This window comes from Acanthopagrus latus, chromosome 3 (genome assembly GCF_904848185.1).
Source record: "Acanthopagrus latus isolate v.2019 chromosome 3, fAcaLat1.1, whole genome shotgun sequence".
Lineage (NCBI taxonomy): Eukaryota > Metazoa > Chordata > Actinopteri > Spariformes > Sparidae > Acanthopagrus > Acanthopagrus latus.
The window spans coordinates 19170423-19196202 of NC_051041.1; the positions used below are offsets into that span (position 1 = coordinate 19170423).

At 43.1% G+C, this 25780-nt stretch overlaps 1 protein-coding gene and 1 long non-coding RNA gene across 5 annotated transcripts in view; one reads left to right on the forward strand and one right to left on the reverse strand.

The window, feature by feature from the left end:
* col16a1 (collagen, type XVI, alpha 1) overlaps positions 1-25780 on the forward strand; it is a 72563-nt gene that overhangs the window by 29913 nt on the left and 16870 nt on the right. Inside the window, exons 8-43 of one of the 4 annotated variants that reach the window (XM_037091291.1) lie at positions 499-567; positions 4297-4329; positions 8518-8553; positions 8653-8703; positions 8974-9006; positions 9169-9213; positions 9677-9715; positions 9865-9927; positions 11721-11765; positions 11879-11974; positions 12189-12227; positions 12969-13013; positions 13129-13164; positions 13257-13379; positions 14057-14092; positions 14853-14888; positions 15169-15297; positions 15562-15606; positions 15988-16023; positions 16114-16167; positions 17054-17104; positions 17194-17337; positions 18480-18515; positions 19660-19767; positions 19980-20102; positions 20193-20246; positions 20352-20393; positions 20829-20864; positions 20947-21000; positions 21091-21159; positions 21252-21305; positions 21700-21726; positions 22637-22693; positions 22977-23021; positions 23181-23252; positions 23991-24044. In XM_037091291.1, the coding sequence (XP_036947186.1) occupies positions 499-567; positions 4297-4329; positions 8518-8553; positions 8653-8703; positions 8974-9006; positions 9169-9213; positions 9677-9715; positions 9865-9927; positions 11721-11765; positions 11879-11974; positions 12189-12227; positions 12969-13013; positions 13129-13164; positions 13257-13379; positions 14057-14092; positions 14853-14888; positions 15169-15297; positions 15562-15606; positions 15988-16023; positions 16114-16167; positions 17054-17104; positions 17194-17337; positions 18480-18515; positions 19660-19767; positions 19980-20102; positions 20193-20246; positions 20352-20393; positions 20829-20864; positions 20947-21000; positions 21091-21159; positions 21252-21305; positions 21700-21726; positions 22637-22693; positions 22977-23021; positions 23181-23252; positions 23991-24044 (2115 nt within the window). The remainder of the gene's footprint in view (positions 1-498; positions 568-4296; positions 4330-8517; positions 8554-8652; positions 8704-8973; positions 9007-9168; positions 9214-9676; positions 9716-9864; positions 9928-11720; positions 11766-11878; positions 11975-12188; positions 12228-12968; positions 13014-13128; positions 13165-13256; positions 13380-14056; positions 14093-14852; positions 14889-15168; positions 15298-15561; positions 15607-15987; positions 16024-16113; positions 16168-17053; positions 17105-17193; positions 17338-18479; positions 18516-19659; positions 19768-19979; positions 20103-20192; positions 20247-20351; positions 20394-20828; positions 20865-20946; positions 21001-21090; positions 21160-21251; positions 21306-21699; positions 21727-22636; positions 22694-22976; positions 23022-23180; positions 23253-23990; positions 24045-25780) is intronic. The other 3 variants (XM_037091300.1, XM_037091307.1, XM_037091315.1) reach the window with 3 other exon arrangements.
* LOC119016424 lies at positions 23272-24637 on the reverse strand. The gene is made up of 3 exons (XR_005074145.1): positions 24560-24637; positions 23898-24033; positions 23272-23820 (listed from the first exon to the last, which is right to left on the reverse strand). It is a non-coding gene; the product is annotated as an uncharacterized LOC119016424 (long non-coding RNA).

The window sequence follows — 25780 nt, forward strand, 5'->3', positions numbered from 1 at the left end:
TGTGCATCATCTGATGTTGTAATTACATCATAGCCATGATGTCAGGTCGGCTTCAAAGCTCAGCACACACATCCTGGGGGATTAGTGGAGAGATGTCTGACATAGAAACAGGGCTGCCACATTTGGTGTTAGCAGTTCAGAGTATTGCTCAAGGGCACCTAGGCAGTGCCCAGCCCACACTCTGTGGCACGGTCCGAACCAGCCATCCACTTGGGTCCGAGGCCAAGACAGAGCTCCTTCAGCACAAAAAAATGCACACTACCTACAGTAGATATGCACAAGACAAAATGAGGAAATATTTAAGTTCTGTATTTAAGACAGATCTCTGCTGTCTGTCCGATGACGAGTCCAGTCAGGCTCAACCAGCAGTAAGAGGTGCAACATTCAGGGGATTTTCTTTTGGCTCCCGTCTAGGTTAGAATTATAGGATTCCGGCTGGGAATCATCAAAGTGTTCTCTCACGTTGTCTTAAATGATGTCTTTTCTGTATGTTTGCAGTGCCCACCAGACGCTCCCAAGAGCCGGCGCGCTGCTGAAAACGACCTGTTGGAAAACACTTTTAATGAGGTAAATCAAAGCCAGCATTCACCCACCAGCACGCAAACGCACACAAAGGGAGACGTTTCAGCAAAAAGCCATGCCGCCACATGTCATCACACAACACCACATACACCAGACACTGAAACTACGCTTACAATAGTCGTTTTAAAATCAATGACAAGCACATAACCACCATTAATGAATTGAAGGGCAGTGTTACTGTGTGTTCCTCAAACACTGACACTTTCATCTTGAATTATCGCTGCACATGGTTGCTGTTAGACACAGACTCAACATGTACCGACACAGACAAGCACTTGGCCTACACAGCTTTTGTTCTTCAGACAGTTTGAGTTGCTTTAGATGCTCCTGCTGGCAAGCAAACGCAGGCCTGTAGGACTTAGACCAAATGCCGTGGTTGTTTTCCCTTGAAACTCTGCCGTGGAAAACACGTCTTCTACCCTGCTGCAGCCTGAGTTTTATACGACTTCAGTTCAGTTAAGTCTGCCGGTAGCAATCGTTCAAAGTGTTGGCGGGCAGCGCTGAACGCATGACAAATAGAGCCTTATGCAACACATGGGAGCAATTTTTCCACAAATTTCCATGGTGTGTTTTTTATGGTTGCTTCAACGCTGCCTGATACATGAAGTTTGCCCGGTATAACGTAAAGGCAATTTATTTTTGTTTCCACACCCGCGTGTTTCATCATTCATATTAATGGGATCTATATCCAATTATCTATTCATTAGGGCCTGGTGTTTGTCTTGAGGAGTGCTGGTGTTAACTTAGAGCTCTGGCAGACTTCAGGGCACAGTAATCAATCCCAGAGATGGCTTCAGCCAGACACAGTAACAATAACTCAGCCATCTCGCTCTGCGTCTCCTTCTCTCTCTCACCTGTCATCCTGTCTCCCCTTCTCCTTTGCTATCAGGTGCTGCAGACCGCCTGTTAGCTGACTGTTATATATGTATTATGATGTTTAGCCTTCCATTTTCCTCTGCCGTGAATGCAGCCCAGACACATTTCTGTCCTCATTTGCCTTTTTTTATATCTCTTCTGGCTCCTTTTTCGTTCGCTCTTTCACAGCCATGTAGAGACATGCACCCACATGCAAAGACCAATTTAAAAGGCTTTTTATCTGTATTTTTAGCTTTATGCACTGTAAATGAACAATGTAATCCAAGATTCCAGTGTGCAGGCCAGATGTTAGTGAGCCATTGCGAAGCTTCCATTAAACTAAGCCTCACTGAGTGACAGCGTGTTCAACTCTGCATACGTGGAATGTCATGTGTTCTGTATGTGGAGCTGTGCAGTATGGCTCTGAGGTTAGGACAGAATAAACTGGGGTCAACTACTGTTGAATCACCATCACTGTGGATCTTTGCTCATTTACAGTTTCATCTTTTTTTTTTTCTCCTGAATTTAAATTCTGGGTTTACACAAGAAAGTGTGTTTACATGTCAGGACAACAACTGAATGTGTGCAAAAAAACATTCTATTAAGCCTTTTGTGGCTGCAGAGGGCACTGCACAAGGTCTGATACATAGCCTCAAGTGATGTCACTTGGGTCAGAGCATGGTGGGGCTAAATATTTAAAGGTGCAGTATGTAAGAATCAGGTCCCTGTTAAGTTCACACCCATTACAAACAGGGGGCAGGAAGCTGCCTTTAGCTACTTAGCTCAGTTACTCGTGCAGCTAGCAGTCCAGGATAGGAATTTGAAGTGCTAGGGCAGTGATGGTGTTCACACCGCTCGCACAGGAGCTTAGGATCGGTACGAGCCACGGCTGGCTTGTGAGCACACTAACTTCAGTGTATATCTCTGCACCAAATACAAAAACATCACAATGTCGAAACTGTTATTTCTTTACTTCTTTTGACTTTTTGAAATATTTTTTTTATCTTTTCAACAAAATTCCTTAGATATTACACCTCTTCATAGAGACCTCTCAAGTCTGCCCTTCATCTCAGCTACTAGCTTATCACATCTAAATCCCTGACCAACAATCAGTGGTTGAGTGGCATTGTGGGTAATGTAGGAACCAGGTTTTGACAAATGAGTCTGGCTAGGCAAGACAACTCTGAATGTCACACAACCCACCAGCACCTTTAAATCTAATTTTCTCTGAACACCTTATATTTATTGATCCTCTAATGTAACACATGGCAAGAAGGCAAATAAGCATCTTGCAAAGGGATGAACTTCTATTTAAAGGCTGGAAAAGCCGTCTCGTTCTATCAGATATTACTGGGCTACATATAAATTCTGTCACAACTTGTTCCAACTCTTCATCAAAGCTAAGTGATGCTTATAAAATATTCAACTCAAGACTCAACCAATACATATGTTTGATGTTTATTCCATCAAGCTGAAATATTCTGGCTAACGTGTTCATCATTTTGAACACGTCCTCAAGATAAAGGCTGACATATATATGTTGTTCTTTTAAAATAATTCCTCTAGAATTTATATCTAAGTTCTGTTTTTTGTTTAGCTGTTCAGCACTAGTTTGTAATGACTGCCCCCTCACGCTGATGGTAAGGTTGAACTTAAACAGTCTTTAGAATAACTAACCCACTCCAGTTTGGTACAGAGGTGTGTGTGTGGATCATTGCGTGGATCTGTCTGTGGATCACGGCGGTCACTGCCCTCCTGAGGTATTACGAGTCTCAACCACTGTTTTGTAACTTACCAACATTGTAAACACATTTTTTTCTTGCTTTCAACCCAACTCCCCACTGAAAGGTCATCTAGTTCTCAGAGGGCCCAAAGGCTTACTTGTGTCTTGTTTTCCTGGTCTCAGAGTGTTTCTACGTTTAGTATGCTGTCCAAGTCCAAAACCAGCTGTTAAATGTCTTCTCCCTTTCTCCTTTTGCCGAAACTCATCCTTGTTTCTCTCCTTGCCACCTTAAACAAAATGCTTCCGTTTAGTTTTCCAGTCCTTCCCCTGTGTTTCATGTTGTTGACTTTCTTTGTCTGATTGTGACTTGGCACAGCGGGGTCCATCTCTGCTTCTCCCTCTGGGCTCAGGAGGTTCAGTACTTCTCTTCCCCCCCTCTCATCTTCCTCTTTCATCTCTTTTTTTTAACTCAGAATACAGAATGGCTGTTAATGACCCTTGTGTGAAACCAAGATGCCCCTTATTCTTCCATTCTTTGTTATGTATCTGATGCAACGAATTGTAATGGCAGCAAGGTTTAGAGGGATGCACTGCACATGCAACATGAAAACAGCAACTTTCCTATGCCAGAGATGTCACACGATGTTGATATTATAAAGACTTTCAAATGTAATTGTTGCCATTCCAGGGAATATCTTCAAGAGACTCAGTCACTGTGAAGTGCAGCAGAGCTGCCGGTGACTGGGGAATATAAACGATGTGCTCAAAGGTTTGAGAAGAATGTTGAAAATGTGTTGATACGATATGAGCAAGAAGTAGGGCTGAGACAAGAAGTAGGTTACAGTGCTGCCACAATGGAGAAAAAACAGCCTAAGTAGTATTTCTGCATGGGGCCTTCAAAGCTATTGGATTCAGCATGCTTGAATGTTATTGAAGCCAGTTTTGGCCGTGAAATTGTCGGCAGTAATGTCCAACATAGACAGAAACCAATTCAGAGGCCAGAAATGCTGGTAATATTGAGTTCCTCTTCAAATGTGATGTGAAATATATGTCCTGACATTTTGTTTTTCTTTCTTTCTTTCGTTCTTTCTTTCTTTCTTTCTTTCTTTCTTTCTTTCTTTCTTTAATTCCTTCAGGACATTTTCGCGTCCAAGGATCTGGCACAGAAAGTAAGACTCTTAAACCCCCCCCCCCCGGCACACACACACACACACACACACACACACACACACACTCACAGTACAGTATTGAAATTCAAGGACACTTGTGGGGCATCACAGTGGCTCGGACCAAGATGGTCGTCGTCAAAGCGAGCCTCAAGCTCCCGCTCTCCAAAGACATGCAGGTTGGCCTGGCTGGCCACTGGTCCGGTGCGTCCCCCCCCTCTCAGTTATCCCAGTACATTCGATATTGTTCAGCATTAGCAGGCACGTGGGTGGATGAAGATATTTCCAACCTGTGCTGCTGAAATTAAAATAGGAAAACAATATGCAGGCCACATGTGCGTGTGTGGATGTTAGAGAAAGAAACCGTATATGTCTCCTTCCTCCTCCCTCCCTCCCTCCCTCCCTCCCTCCCTCCCTCCTCTGAGCTTGCTGACTGACCGAGGACTGATTTACACCTCATTATGCACCGAGTCTCAGTCGGGAGTTGCTGCTGCCTATTAATTTTGTCATTCACCTACAATAGGAATGTTCTGTTCACAAATAGAAAACGGAGCTCCAGACGCTTCATTATGTTGCTCCTGTGTGTGCTTACTAATGCAGCTGGTTGCCTCCCTTGACTTCCTCAATGTAGGTTATTACCTGGGTTGGAAGCACACAGCTCGCCCGGCCGCTGGGAGCACACGCTTGTGAAGAAAACAAAAGTGACTTTTCGTCTGTTGTGTGGATTTAATTTTGCTTAGATTACACAGGCAACAGTTCATTCAAGGTTAAGAATTGGCATAGAGGGAATCAATTGATGGTATTACCTGACATTATGCACCGCAACACGAATACCAGCAAGCCAGGCTTATGTATTAATGTGATTATGGTTATAAATTGTCTGAATAAGGGGTATATCCGGCTTCTGCTGCACAATCTTACAGCTCAGTCGGGATCCAATTTTCATCGCAGTGTTCGTGTCATGCTGCTTCAGCTATTTCTCTAGAGCTTGTTCCCGCAGCATCAGTGGCATCGTGGTTATGTGAGTCTAAAGGCTCAGCTCCACCAATCAGCAGGAATATATTAACATAAAGGGCTATTTCTGAGCTGAAATCCCAGCATTAGCTCTTATAAGTTATCATGAACTTGAGACACTTCAACTTAAGCCCCACATATAATTGGCTTTGCATACTTGGAAACATTGTGTGTACACTGATATTAGATTTTCATTAGTGTGTGCTGGGTCCTGCCCTTGTTCTGTCAGTGCCTAGCAGCTAGACAGACAATGCCAAGAACTGATCCCATTGGGATGTTTAATACCAAAGAACAAGGTTTGCTGACAGGATGTTGGTGCCAAAAATCCAGCCTTTTCAGATGTTTAAGCTAATAAATGAGCATAGGTGTTGGCATGCATAATGCTGAATGAGGGATGCTGGGTGTCAAAAAGGGAACCTATTTGTGTGGATGTACTTTGAAATGACAGTGCTAATTAAGAAACGTCTGCCAAAACTTTACAAAGTTCCAGTGGGAGGCCAAAAGAAAGGGACCCACTAATCAATATTTATATATCACCAACCTATAAAATGACTGATGTTACACAGTCATTTTATAGGTTGGTGATATGTATTGTACTGACAAACACAGACACAGAAAGGCATCAGTGGCAAGTTGCCCTCAGTGCTAGATGTGTAATGGGTAGACAGTTAGCGACCAGCTGGTGACGGCTAAAGAACTAGGAGTCAGTGGAGACCAAAACAAAGCTTAAACGATGGTGCTGGACTTAAATTTGAGTCCAAATGCATTCCAGTGCAGCTTTGTGTCTGCTGACAAGTGCTTCTAACATGCTGTAGGTGTCAGATGTTTAAGGGGGTGATATAATTGCTGGGGGCGGCAGAGCAAACTGCAAAGTGGCCCCAAAAATTCACACAAATCACACATCTGATTTAAAAATGAAATCGAAATTAATACAGGACTGTATGTTCTCAAGCTCGTGAGGATATTTATGATTATCCCGATAATGGAAGTTCACCAAAATGAACTTGTGCTGAGAGTTTATCAGACTGCCCACACCTTACAATCAGTCTTTGAATTGGGACGTTTCTTTCATAGCGTCCACACTATCATTTGCAGATCAGATCAGATTTTTGGGTCCAGACATCCCCAATGTCTCCGTGTGTTGCTATGGTAACGACAAATGCATCAGTAACTTTCAAACGTGGAAGCGTCAGTCATCTCCAAATGATCACGTGACTCCACAGGCAGTCGTTCTCTGTGATGTCTTCGTGCCGTGTATTCTGCTCAGCCTCTTGGATTTTTTTCTGTCTCTCTGGATTTGACGTCGCCGCTGTGTGTGTCATTTCAAACCACCTCCAAATGTGGTTTGGATCTGATTTGCAGGAATTGAATTTCATGTGTTTTGTTTTGTCTTCTTAAAATGAATCTGTATATGCTGAAGACCAGATGTGGGCTGGTAGTCTGAACATAGCCTTACGTGTTTCCATTCCCCAACACACCTAATTCAGATGAATGTTGGCCATCATCAGGCTTCAGCAGAGCTTGATGACGATCTGATCATTTGACTTTTATGTTGGAGCAGGGAAACATCTGAAACGTGAATGACAGGGGGCCCTAAAGACCAGAATTTAAGAACACTGCTCTAGGGTCTATGACTTGGACTCCCAAATCACACTCTGATGTTTCTTTTATTTATTCATAATTTTGTTTTTTTACAACCCCAATCACAAAAAAACAACCTCGCTATAAGGGCTTTATAACACGTACAGCATACACTCTGTATTTGGAGCCATTTAGATAAGGAAAAACTACCCCTAAAAATACATTTCAGGGGAACAAAATGGAAGGAACAATAGCAGAATGAATATGCATCAAGCTACTTCCAGGTGCCGCCAAACAAATAGGACCTGAGCCACACAACCTGCCATCCACCACGCAGACCTGGAAAGACGACAGGCTACACAATCACACGAGCACAGGCACAACGTTCACAGTGATAGGAGAAAGGAAACAAACACACTCGCAGGGAGAGAGGGAGGGGGAGAGGGAGAGACAAAGAAGAGGCCGAAGCTACTCGAGGATGAAGATCTATATCCAAAACATCTGGAACGAGGCACTGACAGCCAGGAGACAGGGGGAGAAAGGTCCCAGGATGGTCAATGGTCAAGCAACAGAGACGACAAAGAGAGAGAGTGGGATCGACACTCATCACAGCTGAATCTCACACAGTACAGACATAGACACAGACATAACTAGGTGTTATAATGTACAGTGAACACAGTGTTTTGACTTTCAGAGATCTTCAGTTCTGCCCCCAGGTAATGAATCTTACTTCATTTAGAAAAGTAATGACCGCAGAGTGGGCTCAATTACAAGGTGAGATTGACTCCAGCAATCTGCCTCGTTCCATTTCAAAGTTAAATCTAGAGAATAAACAGAAACGTCAAAGCCACCGAGGTATTAAGTGTAGCTGCACAAAGACTCGACTAAGCCCACGGTCAGACGGGAGCTCGGAAAGAGTGACTCGTCACTGCAGCTGGATGAGCCAGCCATTGATAGATTTGTAGCTCGTATGAGGGAAGGGGGAGCGTGTGTGGGGAGAGAGGAGGGGAGGATCACACATTGTCTCTGTGCTCTCTGTTACTCGACCGCTTTCCTTAGTTCTCAGCAAACTCATAGGCGCTGCTGCAATATATGCAAACTTCCTGGTGTGACTCCCAGAAACACCGGGTGAGCGATTTGGCTTTAATTACTCACTTCCGCTAAAAATACTTCACTTATTTATAATGGTTATCCCTATTTGGTATGTGTGTGAGTGCGTGTGCCCTCCTGTGAGGAGCAGCTGGTCTGCTCACTCCTGTGCTGTGGGAATCAGACATTCCTATTGATCTCTGTCTCCCACGGGAGGTGTGTGTGTGTGAGTGTGTGTGTGTGTGTGTGTGTATGCATGTATGTGTAAGTATGTGTGTGTGTATGTGTGTGTGTGCGCGCCCACTTGCCCACCTCCCATCCGTTTTAACTGCATTATGTAGCAGCTCAGGGGCTCAGCCCTCAGTTTAGTTCTATGTGCCACAGTGCCACCACATGGCGACGACAGGGACTACATGTCATTTACACAAGCGCCTCCACGATCTCCTCCAGTGAATATTAAATACAGTCTGATAATGATTCTCTCTCTCTGTGTCTGTCTGTCTGTAGTGTGCTGGTTGTTTACTGCTGAATAGGGAAGAAAATGTAAGGATCGCTGATCTTTACTTTCACCTCTTTCCATCAGAACATGTTAATAGTAGAACAACACTGCAGAGTGTGTGACTCTGTGTTTGTGTGTTGCAGGTCGTAAATCCCGGTGGAGTTTCTGGGATGAAGGGAGAAAAAGGTGACCGGGTGAGTGTGAGAAGACAAAAACATATACAGACACACACATCTGTGTGTGTATATGTGTGTGTAGTCAAGACTAATAACAGTGGAATGTGTGATGCCATCACATTGTCCAGGCATGCCTAGCACTGAACAATCATTAGACCCTCACACACACACATACACACACTTTGATGTCGCTATGGTCTGATATGGAGCTGGCTGTGGACCAATCAACACACTCAAGTCCTCCCAACACAAGCAATCAGTCATCTTTTCTTCTTCTCTCCATCTTAGGGTGACGGCTGCTCTGGCTCCCATTCAGGTCCAGTAAGTAACTTTTCCATTGCGGCTCTTTGCCTCTCTCCCAGCGTGCCTCGTTTTGCCAAAAAGCATTGTGTCGTTATTTGGCACGATGCGCAGTATGAACCTGAAATTTGGCCAAAAACTGGTCTGTGATAACACATGCCAACCAAGTGTCTCTGACCTCAGTGCACAGAGGGACCCAAAGGCCAGAAGGGAGACAAAGGCGACTCGGTGAGTGCCAATCTCCTACTCCAGGTTACAGTATTGCATCCCACTGCCTCTCAACCCTCTAAACCCTTCAGCTATTTAGTTTGATCCAAATCCAAATCCTCATTTGCAAGCATGCAGTCCCAGTATTAATTATGCAGAGGGAATGAGTGTGTGCTTACTGGTGAGTCATAGTGTGTGTGCATGGATTTTTGTGCGCAGGTGGCTAAGTCTGATGTATCTGATTCATATATACACATCTGTAGATACCTCAGATTATTGCATCCCTAATATTGATTGTTCCGAGGTTGTGTGTGTGTGTGTGTGTGTGTGTGAGACGGAGTGGAGCATATGGGTCCAGCTGGTAGTCCACACGGGTTGCTGACTGGTCACTGTGTTGTTTGCTATGCTCCAGTGGTGTGTGTGTGATGTCTCTTTAGAGCCAGGTCATTGATCTGGGACTTGTCTCCATCCCCTCTCTCCACAGGCGCTGCCCGCCAACTGGGACAAAGCAGCTGGGTACAAGGTGAAAGGTTTACGAAACTTTCTTTGATGAATAATGAAGATATGACCTTTTAATGGTCCTCAAATTAATTTCTAACGGCGTGTTAATTTTCACCTGTCTCACTCTCTGCATGTTTCTCACCTTTTTTATTTTTCCGGCTCTGTCTTCAGGGAGACAAAGGTCAGAAGGGAGAGCTCGGTCCACAGGGTCTCACAGGCACTCCAGGGAAGGACGTAGGTGTTTTCTGTAATTTTGTGTCACTGAGTTTCTGTATGAAGAATGAGTAGCTGCATTATCATGGACTGCAAAAAATGTATAGGCGTGTGTCCCGCTAAGAGATATCCGTGAGAGAGCGTGTACAATACCGCAGTTAGCTCACCTAAATGGAATGCAGCCATTATTGATATTAGTCCACCTGTGCTTCTCCTGCTTTGACAAGTCAAAATGTTTTCAAGCGTGAATAGATTGCTGGTGTAAACCTTTGATTATCAGTTCAAAAGGAAAACATCAGCAAGTATTAACCATGTAAACATGTAATTGGATTTTTGCCTTCTGTGCATGTTTGTTCCACGCGGGGGAAGCGTTTAGTTATTTGAACAATGGAAAGGCACATGGCGAATGAATAATGTGTTGATGTGTTGTTACAGACAAACTCAAACTTGTGAAGGATGTAAATATTTAAAGCAAATAATAGTTACAATGATACTGTGTTTCAGATTATCAGATTAGATGCTTCATAACCCTTTTGCACATCTCATAAAAGTTCTAACCAGATTAATTTCTCTGGAACACACATCGTTCATATCCCTTTATTAATTTCTGCTTTTGGTTCAAGTAGATCAGACCCTGACCGATACTTGATTTTTTGGTCGGTGTCGGTGCATTCAGATTTTTATATATTGGCCGATATGCACAAGTATTTTGCAGTGATACCAGGGATGTGGTTATGAAACACTTGTGACAAAGATATGTAATAGTGGCAGGAAACTCTAAATTAACATCAGTTAACAGTAAACATACTGCAAATTAAATAGATACCATTTTTCCAGAGCACCTTTTTTTCTGCTTTCTGTTCTGCAAAAAAAGATTTTCCCCATATGGAGCAACATGTATTCCGATATATCTGTGATAGTCCAATATTGGCCAATAATACTCTGCAACCAATGTATCAGTCGAGCTCTATTGTCCATGTAATGGCAGCTAGTGGAATTGTCTTTCAGGGATGAATATGCTTGGAGGTTAAGTCAAACATTTAGCTCGATTCATATATTTTCAATAGCGCCAACTCCAATGTGAGCGGGAACCCTCAAAACACACACATAGGCACTCACACAGCCAGTCTTATCAGGCTAAGAGGGGATATTCAGTAAACTTATACGGTATTACTCTTTAAGCTCAGACTCCCATTGATATGTGGTCTCCCCCTTCCTCTCCCCCATGGCGTTAAGTCAGCCTGTTAATGCCTGTTAGATTAGGCTAGAGCAACAAAGCTTGCACAATCAATGCTGCCTCATTGACTGTTGTGTTCGTCTCTCACACAGGCAGGCGCCTATTCAGGAAGACTTAAACCTTATAATCTTCCCTGTTCAGCGCTGTGATCCTGTAGACGCATGAAAAGTTTTGGGGAACAAATTACAACGTGTGTGTGCTCCGAGATATTCCCCCCTGAGACAACCTCACATTTAGCTTCTCACCAGGCCAAGTGCTAGTCCTGGACAGATGGATTTGGTAGAGGATAGATTTTCTTAAGCCTCCCATCCATCTGACATTTTGAATATGAATGTGCTTGTTGATGTGACTTGAATCGGGCAGGCAGAAAATACTGCATATGCACCGCTGAAGATAATACATCTTACAGACTCTTACTATTAGCGGTGTTAAAACAAATGAGGGCAATCAACAAGTGTCTTTAATGATTTATGAAGACATTTCAGAGCGATTTTAGAGATTATTCTTGGCTGATAGTGATGATGTCACTGGCCTGTACTGATGCTGTCACTCCCCTCTCTGTCTGTCACATTTTCAGGGTCGAACAGGGTCCGTCTGTGTAGTCGGCCCCAAGGGACAGAAGGTCTGTCTGCATTAAGTCTGGGCGATTAGATCATCAACCTGTCTGTCACTATTATTGAACCTATATAGTTCAGTCTGGATTTAATAGAGCTGTTTTGAAACCTGTTTTGCCAGGGTAAACCAGGTTCGGTGGGTCCCGAAGGGTTGGCTGGGGAGCCAGGGAAGCCAGGTCTTCCAGGCCTGCCAGGAGTTGGAATGCCAGGCCTGCCAGTAAGTCTGATTTTTGATTTGAAGAACTCTATAAGGCCTATATTGGATTGTGTCATTTCAGTGATTATTTTAATGGCCATACATAGCCCCAAAAAGTACTTTTAATAGATGCTGCCCTCAGATGTGCAGAGCAGGACTTTGCAGCATTCACTGCCCTTGACAAAAGCCAAAAATGTCTAAATAAAGGAATTCGAAAATATTTTTTTCCTGCCAGGGCCCTCCTGGTGAACCGGGTGGTCCGAAAGGAGACAAGGTAGGTTTTCTTTCTGCTCTCATTACTGTGATACTTTGCTTTAAGTAATAAACTATAACCAGTAAGCCCGTCAACCTGAGCCCACTGTAGCACATTAACACGACAAGTTAGCTTACAGGTACTGGATACAGAGCTGAAAGAGGCCAAAGTGATGTTTAAGCAGTTGAAATAGTGAGCTAAAGCTTATGAAATATAAGCTAACATTTAAGAGCAATAGCTAAAATAGATAACTGTTAAAGCTAAAAGTAAGAAACAGTGAGCTACAAGTTAGAGATAAATAATTGGCTAGCCAAAAGCATTATTTAAAGAATATGGGGTGAGTCACAAACAGTGAAAATAGTTAGCTAAAGAATGGATTGGCCTCAACAGTAGAAATGGTTAAGAGTTTTGCACTTGAAATTCCTAGCTAATAGCCACAAATAAGCTGTTGTAAAATGAATGAGTAAACAGTTAACAAATGTAGCTACAATTAATGTGTGTAAACAAGTAATGTTAATAGTACAATTGAAACATCCAATTTAGCATCCAGTGCTAAAAGAGCTGGTAATAGCATCCAGTTTGTAGTCCATCCTTTTCAACTTGGTGTGTGAGGTGAATGATGGAGCGCTTGAGCTCATTGAAAAGACTTTAAGGAAACCCCTGTGACTAGTACTGAATGGTACCCAGCTAGTTAAAAAATGATGGTTTTCATGGTAACTGTAACAATATTTTTGAGACAAACGCAGCGACATGTGTTAACAGGGAGAAGCAGGACCTGCGGGAGAAGATGGATTGCCAGGGGACCCTGTAAGAGACTCTCTACAATATTGATTTACATTCAGTAATGTATGCATGAGATTCCACTGTACAAACTGTGAGCTGATCCAATCGGTGTTTAACTGGGATTCTGCTGTTTTCACAGGGCCCAAGAGGACCAGGAGGGTCTAAAGGAGAGAAGGTACCCACATAGTCTATAATCTCTTGATCTGCATGCCTGTGTCTTCTCCCTCGACCACATGTGACTTTGTCTGACTTGCGTTCACTTTTCAGGGTGACCCATGTGAAGTGTGCCCTGTGCTGCCTGCAGATCTGGGTAACATAGTGTCTCTTCAAGGAAAGCCAGGCCCTAAAGGAGAGCCTGGATTACCAGGAATCGGAGAGCTAGGACTTCCTGTAAGTAACAACAGTTTGACTGTAATGTCATACTGTAATGTATTCTGAGCCTGCCCCGAGTGTTCAGTTTAACATTTTTACGATCTTGCTGCCTGTTTTATTAGGGAGTCGTAGAAACAGTCTGAGCTGTAGCCGTCAATTGAACCTTGAGCGCATGTTTGATAGTGGATGTATTTTATTTTTCTTATCCTTCCGAGGGAAGGTATGGCGTTTACTCTTACCTTGGGGTTGCTTTCGGCCTTGTAATTCTCACAGCTCTGCAGCACCTCGAGGAGAAAAAGCCTGATAGGCTGTCAAAAGTTTATCCTCCAAGGCAAAGGTCATTTTGTGAATATAATCTTAACGCCTCTTTCTTTCTCTCCGGTGAGCCAGGAATCGACATACTTTGCATTGTATTTCTCTCTCTGTTCATTCTGCATCTTCCCACTTATCCCAGCAGGTGAAATGGGGAATGATTTGCGGGAGGAGGAAAGAATATAAATCTAGAGCCTTATGAGATTCTCTGTGCAACGATTTCCAATAGTGTCAGCATCCATCTGTCATACCTGGTTAGGGCATAAGGAGAGGGAGGGGAAAGGGAGATATCGTCTCACTCTAACAAAGTTGAACTAACAGCACACTTACTTTTAGCTCATCCCTGCTTCTCCCCTCTCCTCGTCTTTCTCTGTATCTACTAGGGGCCTGAAGGTGCTGAAGGCAAGCCGGGACAAAAGGTAAGAAGTTCCCTCTCATTCATATACAGCTATTTGTTCATTCCTATTCTGTGGAAGCGTGACCTGTACACGCTCATCTGCATTCCTACACATTTAGATATGCTAACATCAGCAGTGCAGAAGGCGCCCTCTTAAAACAGATGCACTGAACTCCACAAAACAAAAAGAGACCAAATTCAGCACTTCTGTACACGACCCCCTCAGCAGGAGCTCGTGCCTCATCACCCACAGCTACCCACTCCCAAACCGATGATGCTGCGTTCATGTGCTCCTCGGACAGTCCAGTCTCTTCTGAAGTTGGAAGGTGTTCTTCTGTTCATGTGCATCAAGTGGGACTGTGGGAGCAACACAGACATTTTTATGCATTTTATCACTCAGAGCATTTAAACAGCACATTGACAGCTGTTTTCAGTACTTGAGTGACTTGAGCAGAGGAAGCTGATCATGTGAGTCATTACATATACATCACAAATGTGCATGTTACCACCAACCCAGTGTTTGTCTTCAGCTGCCCTGTTTCAGCATCATATGACATCAGCTTAGCAACACATGTACCAAATGTTGTTGCTCCGACTTGAGGTGGCATTAATGTGAATTTTCCTGGTTGATTATATGTTTTTTCTGATTATTCTGACGGCACACAAACGCACTAATATGCCTGCATATGCCTATGCATGCCTCCAATGCCATGTTGAGCGATCCCAAAGCAAACCCGCTCATGAGGGTGAGCTGGAATTAATTTGCTTTTTGTATTCTTCAGGGAGAACAAGGATCAGATGGCGCCAAAGGAGAAAAGGTCAGCCCTGTGTCTTTATTAGGCTCGAGGTTAAACTATTTCTCGTTAAGACTACTTTATTTTGCTGTCAGCTTGATGGAATACCCTAATTAGCGAGCTAAACATTGTTTTTTATTGCTAACACTGTACACATAAAGTTTGATGTTGCATTAGCTGCACCTGTGTTGGAGCATCGGAACGTTTCTGTGTTGATTTACCTCATTTGAATGAATCTTTGTGTGTATAATTCTTTGGAGACTTTCTTTGACCTACCTCTGATCTGTCTTCGACTTTGCTTTAGGGGGAGCCATGTTCTGTGTGCCCCACTCTCGGAGAGCTGCCCGCTAACCTGCTCCCGGGTGTCATGACCCAAACCCTGCAGCTGAAGGGTGAGAAGGGAGAGCCTGGGATTGGAAAGAGAGGAGAGAAGGTTAGCATGTTCTAGTAAGAGAGAATGTGATTGTTGGGCTGAATGAAAAGCATAAACACAACTGAGGTGAAAACAATAAACACCTCAAAGGAAAAACATGACATAACACACATGGTAGAGGAAAACTGCCTTTTTTCTATACATCTATTCCCTGATTTTTGTTAACGTAAGTGTGTTTGCTTGCATGTGCGAGCAGTGATAAGCACCTTCATTAAAATGATGTATCGTCTGCTTTTTTTTTTTTTTTTTTTTCCTGCTCCACAGGGGGAGCCAGGAAAAGTAGGATCACCTGGCCTTACAGGAGAGAAAGTAAGTAACATAAAAAGAAACGGGGCTGAGAGTAGGTGACCTCAATAGCAGACTGCGCTTACATAAGGGGAACTCACTCAGTTGGTTGCTGAATGGGGCTCTTAATAGACTTCATGAGGGAAGATAATCACAGCAGTGCGCTAATTTTAGGGCCCAAAACTGTCTGCCGTGGGGATTTTACTCAGCAGGGAACTTATTAGTGCAAAGCTTAGGTAGTGAAAAACCTCAATCATCTGACATGGTTGCCCGTAGGGTGCTCCTTGCTATGAAAAGCGAATTACCAATTTAAAAGAACCATCCATTTTTATCAATTTGTGAAATACAGACACTGTAGTCATTTTCTTTCTTTCTTTCTTTTTTTTTTTCAAAATTTGTCTTCAGGGTAACGCAGGCAACAAAGGAGCTGATGGTAAACCGGTAAGTTCAGATTCAGTTCTTTCGGACAGAATGTCTCGTTCCCCATTCTAATTCAGTGATGCAGTTAAATGGAATGGATCCTCATCACAGGGAAAACCTGGACAGAGGGGACCCGCCGGCAAGGATGGACAGAGGGGCATGAAGGCAAGAGAATACAGTGATACACTTTACTTTGCTTTGTGGATTTCACTGTCAATCGTAGTCGAGGTATTTCTATTTTGTCGTGTACGGTTTTAGAAAATGACCTACATGATTAGGACGGGTCACGATTTACGAACAGTCGCAATGGATGTGGACATTTAAGTGTCTAGAAACTATTTAAATGGAGGTTTAGAGATACTTGTATGTGGCACCTATCCTCTTGTTTTCTGCCACACTTTTACACATCTGTCAGGCTCTAGCACATGGAAGTCCAGTGAGCAACAGTGGCTATTACCAGTGATAATATTAATCCAGGCAATGCGAAATTAGCTCTTGCAGTTGTGTTTAGTGGTAATTGACGTGTGTGTCCCAAACAGTCAATGTGCAGTGTGGGTTAAAAGCCCAGAAGCCATCATACAAGTAACATTTGTTGAACATTAATGCTATATAACAAAAACATGCTGTTTGCATTGGTTAAATGCAGAGGCCTGTTCAATCTGGATTCTATACTAGTACAGCATTCAGCATTCATAAACCTGCTGATTGCCATCAAAATATACCAAACACTGTTTATGCTGGATCTATTACATTAGTGTAAAATCTAATTTTATACTGTGTGACTGCAGTATATGCAGGCAAAGCTTCACCCATAAAAAAAATATTTAAAATATAGGATTTAATAAGTTTATTTTCAGCTAAAGGGGGTTCTGAAATGAGACTTTGCAAACCTGATTGAGTTTAAATCCTGCTGAATTTCTCAATTGGGATGTTTAACATGTCGTATGTGCAAGCATCCCACAGTGTTGTTGCTAAGAAACGTGTCTGAATGTGCATATTTTCTGATAAAGCCATCCTGTTGCACTTGAATATTATATTTCTCTTCTGTCAGGGAGAGCAAGGGCTGCCTGGTCTCGGTCTTCCTGGCCTAAAGGGTGAAAAGGTAATCACACAACATATGCTTTGCTCATTGCATCCTTCACTTTCAGTCACATGCATACTAAATTTCCCGACTCCACTGCCCCTACCTAGGGCGAGTGTGGTATGTGCCAGTCGGCAGAGGTTGGTAGTGGACCTGCCGTCACCAAAATGCCTGAGGGAACTCAAGGCAAGCCAGGAGAACAAGGCCCTCCAGGTCCACCCGGACCTCCAGGTCTCGGAGCTGATGGCAAACAGGTGAGATTGATTTGTTGTAAAAAGATGGACAGTACGAGAATATCTAGAAGGTAAATCAAATTGAATTTAGGTTCTTTACATCTGCTTTGAATGTTTTTGTTGTTGTGTGTCTTGAAATGGAAGCAAATCAAGTACCAGAAGGACTAGAAGCATCACTTATGCTATCCTTGCACACAGTTTATGCCACAGACACAGAGAAACACGCAAACACGTATGAAATGTCAGATTCATTCACAGTGTTCAGATTTCCTGCGCTGAGAGGGCAGGCCCTCTTATGACTGTCTTCTTCCCTCCTTTAGAGGGCAGTGTGATGCTCTCTGAGCTTCTAAAGAACCGAGGACCGTTTAATTCCTGCTGTTAAATTCATGTGAAGTTGTTTCGGGTTTGCACTTCCTATTTTGCTCTGATAACTCACTTTATGTTGGAGTTATTTAGTTATTCACGTCTCGTATGATCGTACAGATTTATATCGATTGTATATTGTTTATATCGCCACCATTTTTTATTGTGCTGTTAGTTATTGCATATTATGTTTTTGTGCTTGATTACATCTGATTGTTTACTATACTTGTGACTTCACATTTGTTCTTTGAACCTGAAGGAACCAATACAATACACACAGACACATAACAGTGCCGCAGCTCCCTTATCATTTTGTCAGAGTTTAGTTAAACGGCAGAGTCTACAGTATACTGCGCACACCGCCACTGTCAGAATTATCTGTCTTTATCTACATGCAAATTCTACTTAACCGAAGCAGCCTCTTGCTGTCTCAATTTGTTGCCACACTGAAAAAGATTAGGTAGCATCTGGATGAGTGAAACGTATGAGATGCTGAAAGATTTCATCCCAAGGGGGCATCAACCATAATGCCTATTGTATAAATAGGATGTGCAGGGATTCTCCACTTACCGCAGAATTCTTACCAAGTAATAAATCTCTGCTGGCTCTGTCACCCCTCCCAATTACATGCTGTGCACCTCTGTGGTTAGCTTATGTCAACAGTTATTTTTACCTGAACAGATAGAGAAGGCTTGCCTGATACTTGTAGCTGACTGCACATGTGTTTGAGAGTCTGGGTGTGTGAGAGTGAGCTGTGCATCGTGTATCCAAGGTAAATCACCTTCTATTTGCTTCCACAGGGCCCACCAGGTCTTGCCGGTGCGCCTGGAGAAAAGGTATGTTTCCTGTGAAAGTTTTGTGCAGATCTTCTCTATAAAAAGCTCATCCATATATGTATTTTCACTCGCGGTGTATACAAGCAATGACCCGGCAAAAAATTTACACCACATTAAACAGCCTCGGTGTCTGCTTAGAAATGAAAACTAATTAATCAGTGTCTGTTGGGCAGTTTGTGGTTTTTTAAAAACAGCCCTAACCTATTTGGAGTCACTGCTGGTCTTTTGAGACTGACTCAGACTTTCTTTACTGATCTGACACCTACCAGGGTCAAGGCTGTCTGATAGAAAATCACCCCCCATACTGCTGAATAAGATTTCAAGAGATCGCAGGCACTCCGCTTTATTTCAGGTCACAGAGTCTTTTGGAATGTTCGGATCACTTTACCTACAAACTGGGAAATAAATCTGCCATCGACAGAGCCAGGCTGCCTTAGATTACACTGAAGCTCTCCCACAATCACTTTGCTGGGACCCCAAAGCACAGGCAGAGCAATAGAGGACTTTTGAGGTTGATGCCATTATCAGCATTCGGGAGTTCAATAAATCTCACAATAAAACACAGAAAGTCAAATTAGCCAATAAATATAAAAGTGTTTGACTTTCACATAAACAATGCAGCTACAGAGGAGATTGTAGAGGGAACTAAATGGTTCCCTGTGTAGGTTTCTATACAAGCAAAAGTCACATTTAAATGTAGTGTTTCTCACCAAAATGTATGGTTTGTTTTTTTTTTTATATGTACACTTCATTGCTAGTAGTCTTCTTTTCAACTGCCTTTGTTGATGTATAGCTTAATTTTTTGGGGTCAAACCCGAAAGTGACTGATAATGACTAGTTTTGCATGATGTATGTCGGATTGATAAATGATGATTGATAATTGTGCCAAACATGTTGTCACCTGTGTAGACAGACATTGTAGCTATTCCAGCCATCAGGTGTGCAGAAACTACAGGTTATAGACTCATTTTTAACACAAAACATGTGAAATCACCTGTTATCTTATTGATTTTGGCTTTAAAAAACCCACATCGTGCTCCACAGCACTCTAACTGATCAAAAACCCAAATGTTTAATTTTAATTTAAGCATTGTGAGAGCTACAGCACAGAATAATTGACATCATCATGTTGTAATGTTACTAGGGTGAACAAGGAGATCGAGGACCTAAGGGAGATAACGGTGTTCCCGGAGCCCCAGGACTGCCCGGAGAGCCTGGTCGGGACGGACTAATGGGTTTTAAGGGAGAGAAGGTACAGAGAACCTGACTTGTTGAGTCAGATCAACTTTGCTGTTCCTTATTTTGCATGTGACCAGTTTGACACTGACGTGTCAGTTGAAAAGGGTCTACAGTAAAAAAGTAGCAGCCATGTTTTCTGTGCCGTCCCATTTTTCTTCCCACTGAGTGGTTTGATTGTCTTGAAAGGTCCCTGGACCATGGTTTACATTTGCTGTGTTTTCCCAGGGTGATGCTTGTACCAGCTGCTCTTCTGCCGGCACTGTGGTGGGTGATGCTGTAGTCGTGCCAGGCCCCAAAGGAGAGAGAGGAGAACCCGGTCCCCAAGGAGAAGGCAAACCTGGCAAAAATGTGAGGGGACTGTGTTACTATTTATTTATCTCGTTGCCTCGGCTTCTCTATGAGAATTACTGATGTTCATCACACATGTTTTCTTTCAAGGGAAAACCAGGCTTACCAGGTGTTCAGGGGCCCGCGGGTCCCAAGGGAAGCAAGGTATGGTTGCCCATTTATTGTATCATCAGATTTATAAATACATGCATGGGGTTGTGTCTCTGTCACTAACAGCTTCTCATCTGTGTTGTCCTCTGCCCCCTCTAGGGAGATGCTGGAGTCGCAGGCATTGGACTTCCAGGACCACAAGTAAGGCTGATGTGTCTTTATAAAAAAAAGAAAAAAACATCTGCATCAATGAAAAAGTTTTATGTTGACAGAGGAGGCGGCTCTCACATACACAGCATAGAAACAGCTCCTTAATGGATGTGGTCCTGCTGTGATCTCAGTAATGAACACCATATCCCTCCATGATATCACAGTTTTCCTGCCTCTTGGATCTAAGAGTGAAGTCATGCGGTTGTAAAAAGCGATCTAAAAATAATCCTCTCATATCCATTGATTTGTTGTGGAATCTTCATTGCTTTGTTGACACAAGGAAACCAGTCCTTCCTCACTGCCTCCACTGTGAGACGTCCCCATTAGATAGGCTTCCTCGCCGCAATCTCCACTCTTTGTTTCCTTGCCAGACTCCTGAAACCTCCTGTATTTCACGATGTTTTGTCTCTTTCATTCATGCCACAGGGTGTAGAGGGACCAAGAGGACTACCAGGACTCGCTGTAAGCTTCACTTCATATTTCTCAAGTCTTTTTTTTCTGCATACCAAATGAGATTTTGGTCTAAACTGTGTGTTTTATGCAGGGACCTCCTGGAGGCAGAGGACCGCCTGGACCTGTTGGCCCTGCAGGGGATAAGGTAGCATTAAATAGAGCCATGTAAGCTCAGCTTATTGTTGCAGTCAAATGCAGCTCATTTTGTCTGATACGACATGTTTATTGTTCATAGGGCTCCAGAGGAGATGGCGGGCCTCCAGGACCGCAGGGGCCTGAGGGCGTTGGAGTATCAGGACCCCCAGTAAGACATTGATGCATCTTTTTACATGTGCACATGGGCAAACACTGTCATGCTGTTACATTGTCAAACACTGTTTCTTATTCATTTATTAGGGCAGAGATGGAGCCCCTGGCTCTCAAGGATTGCCAGGAGCTGATGGCAGACCTGTGAGTTGTCTTGTTCATTTATTTACTTCAGTGTGTGTTTCATTTGCATGCTATTGTAGCTACATATGCATCAACGATGTGACAAATTGTTAAAGAAATTTCTGCCGCAGACTTGAGTTGTTGGCCTCTGTGTTAGCGTCTGTTGCGAGTTTTAATTTTCTTTGAGCTTCTTTGGGAATTGTCCTTGATTTAGGCATCATTTGTAACCGAGGATGTCTGCCTCGATCCATAACAGAGGCAATGTCTGCTCCCATCTCATCCTCTGTCCCCTGATCTACGTTCAGCTCACTGCCCCGTGAGCTTTCTTCTGGAACAACAAAGCAAGAGTAACTAAGTGTTTGTATGTGTGTGTGTGTCTGTGTGTGTGCATGTGTGCTGTCTCCTCCTTTTGCAGGGATTTGACGGAGCTAAGGGGGACAAGGTAAGTCTACCGTTTTGTTTGGATGAAGGGATCTGGAGGGGTTTGAATATAAGGGGGTGGAACAGATGGTAATCACAAGAGATGGTTCACCAGGCCCCCTCCCGCGCATATGCACACACATACATGGGCTGACACTCACATGTACACGCTTGCCTCGGGGCACAGATAGAGTAGCAGCAGAGGTGACGAGTAGTACTGTTGCTGGCAGACAAGAGGAGTTTCAGGGGCCTGAAGAGAGAGTGTGTGCGACTATTAATTACCGCATTCATCAGAGCCACCGGTCCAGACTGTCACTGAGAGGGTGCGAAAGATGAAGAAGCGGTGGAGGCAGCGCTTAAGGGTCGGGAGGGGTGTGCAATATGGGACAGGAGCCCACAGTTAGAGAGGAAAATGTCGAGAAAACAAAGCTGGGGAACAAGTAAAAATAGGTAACATTTTGCAGAGGATTCAGAGTCTTTATTCATTGAATTCATACAGAGTCTGGGGCTATCCTGGAGAGCTCATATATAATGTGAAAATCTTATTCGGATGTTAATGAAAAGTAGTGAGAACATGTGAGATAATCCTTTTATAGATGTTAGGAGAATTACACCTTCTATCTCATCGTAGTACCATACATGCCGTGTGGCTTTGCACCACATTAAGGTTTACGAGACAAATCCATGTAATGCAGCGCTTTAAAGTTGATGAAAAATGAAATCCCCTGTGGTTCTGAGTGTCTTTGTAATGCATAACATTGCGGGATTTAGCAAATCTGCACAAAAAGTGTCCCGAAAGCTCAAAGAGTTTTGACTTCCTTACAGTAACAAGAGCGGTGTTAATGTTGAATGAGGACTCATTTTTTTGTGCAGCATGTGCTTAAAAATTGTGCAAAGAGTTTCACTTCAGCTTTTTTTGATCTATATTTTAGGGGGAACCTGGAGAGTGCAACTGCATAGGCCCGGCACACACGGGTGTAGGCGGACCTGTGAGTACACATATGCACACACACACACACACACACACTCCATTAAACGTGTGTAGGCATAGAATTATATGAATCTTGAGAATTGTTGCCCCACAACAGGAGACCAAATACATGTTGAGTTTTTAAACACAACTCTCAGAGGGTTTACTGTGACTCCACAGGGGACATACTGATAAAAAAATCATTACTTTTCCACATTTGTTATGATTATTCTTAACTTCCCACCATGAGCTTTCTGTATATCCTGTTTGTGCTGCTCTGATTTTGACTACTTGCCTTCCAGGGAGCTCCAGGAACTTCAGTGCACCCATGGCAGCCTGGGCCTCAGGTCTGATCTGTCAGCCAGCAGTCTTCACGGATAACTTGTGCTTTGTTTGCAAGCTTTCTGTTGTTAACTTGCACAAGTTTCTTTGGAAAAATCAGTGAAACATTCAATTGTGTTTGACTAAACACTAGACTTTTGTGGCCATGTCTTTGTTTGTTGTAGGGCCCACCAGGACCTCCTGGCCCGCCTGGCCCACCTGGGCCTCAGGGTCATATCGGCATCCAGGGACCACAGGTAAGAGAAAGGGGCAGTTGGATGGTGAGGGGGTGTCAATCTTCAGTTCAACTCAGTAGCTGTTCAATCAGCCTGGATTGAACTAGTAGCTGCCTACCATGTAGGCTTTGAGCTTAAGCGTCTGGGGTACTTCAGAAAGGCGATGCTTTGACGTGCTTTGCAACTTCATGGTGAAAAAAAAGTTCAAAATATGCATGTAGAGAATGGAATGGAATCCTAATTGAATGTGTGCATTAGTTTGGTTTAAGATTTGGAGGTTTGGAGAATCAGGATCAAATGATGAACGCACTAACCACCTGGTGCTTCGAGCTTTAACCAATGTGGGAAGCAACTGAGCAAGCTTTGGGAATGTCTGTCAAGACATGAACAGTTATTTGAAGGTCCGGTTTAAAATATTAATCTAAACAATATTGCAAAGCCCAATTTTATGATTTGATAGAATATGTAAGTGAAGCAGACCTTCAAATAATGTGATCTGTGTTGCAAGAGTCAAAGGTGAAACAAAGACATCAGGAGTGGTGATGGTAACTCGATGGCGAAGGTCACGTCGTTGATGAGGTCATTATTGCTGAATGGAAAATGTCAATCAGATTTTGAGATTTCTGAAGTTTTATAAGATGTGGCAGAAGGAGGAAGAGGTTTTACCATTTTGACTCTGACCCTTTGACTCTGGTGGAGATGGGAGTGGTTACCCCTTGATTGGCAACATATCAGTTCAACCTCAGTTCCTTCTTTCAGGGTATCCCTGGAAACGACGGGATACCGGGGAACCCGGGTTTGCCTGGAATGAGCGTAAGTAAAATAGAGAGAAAAGGAGGAGGCGGCTTGTGTCTTCTGATCGTGATCTGAGGCCTTATTATAAATGATGCAACATATGAAGGATTTGTCAGGAGCTGGTATTTACTGTACTTATTTAGAAACTAGGTCAAAGATTGGTATTTAAGGGATCAAATTTAATCACAAAAGATTAAGGTTTTCTTCAAAATTTGGCACTGACTGACTCAAAAAATCTGAACAACTTTCCATGTAATAACAATTGTAGTTGTGTTATGATGTGTCCACACTGAACGTGAAGTGACCGTTTGTTTGATTATGGGATTTGTGTTGATTTGTGTTAAGCTAGCAGTGTGAATTTAATGCATTTGAATTTAACTGAGCCTCTCAATGAACTCACCATGGAGCTCACCAGAGACTTTGGTTCTCTCTCTCCTCTGTTCCCCCTCTCCTCTGTACATTCATAACATAGTAGTACAACAAGTACATTTCCCCTTCAGCTCTGGTAAGCAGTCTGCACAGATCATAGATACCTGATAAATGAGGTCAGATGAATGGCTCCTGATCCAACCCGAATCCGATGTGACTCTGGGTGTTAACTCCCCCAGAAGATTTTTCACTGCTCTTTCCTCCAAAGCTGGCCAGTTCTAGGCAGCTGATTAGTGGCTGCCCCTCCATAAACCCCCCTCCCCCACAGAACATTTAGCAAAGCCCTGCAACACGCGTTCATTTTTAGCTGAAGTGTCTAATTTTCAACGGCTGTGCTTGTGCAAATGACGTGACTTTCAAGTCATTCATGCAACATCATTCATCCACCCAGGTTGAATACACAAGAATTAGCATCTGTTCTCGCCTTTTTATTGGCTTTTTTAAAAAAATATAATGATTAATAATATAAGTCGTGATTGAAGTGGTTCACACTGGTGAATCATATGTATTGAGAATAAGTGCTGCTGTTGTACTATTCAAAGGGTGCTGCTGATGATGGACCAAGCACAGAACAAGTTGCTTTTATGTCAGAAAATATTACAAAGAGGTTGATAAAATGTTGATATCTTTTTTATGGATTATTGTGTGGGTGTACATAAGGCTTATGCAAGTGCTGTAAGGACAACAACAAAGTGGAGAAACGAGGTGGAGTTTTGTGAAGTTATCTTTGGATTCCTTTCTGTCAGTGTTGTTTCTTTTCAAGTCTGCTGGCTTAATTTCATTAAGGGAACATCAATGCTGATCTGCAGCCAGCACTCAAGGGGAACTTCACCTCCAAGACAGGAATTAAAGTAGTAGTTCAATGGGGGAAATTGAGGTCCTGGAAAATCAGTTGAGAAATCTGGAAAGGATCTGAGACTCATCTTATAGAAACTCCCTGCAGAGAGATGTTAATTGATTGGATATTAAGCAACACCTCAGTAGTTTAAAAGACCACAGAGTGTTTATTTTAATGCCTCTATGCATCATGGGTGCAGAGAAGAGATGCACAGAAATGAGCAGTTGGTAATGTGTGCTCCAACCTTTTGCAGGATAAAAACTTCCCCCTGTCGGAAGTGTGACTACAGTGGGAAGGTCGGCACCCGCTGCACTCCATACACTCAGGTTCACGTTCATGTCCAGACTTAGTTTGGCCTTAATATTGGTAGATAAACCCATCGGCTTTGGCACTTTTTTTTCCTTTCATATTGTTCTGCAGGTATTGTGTCACTCAAAACAGTACGGCTCTCAGGACCCTCAAGAACAGCTTTGCCTTTGAAACAGAA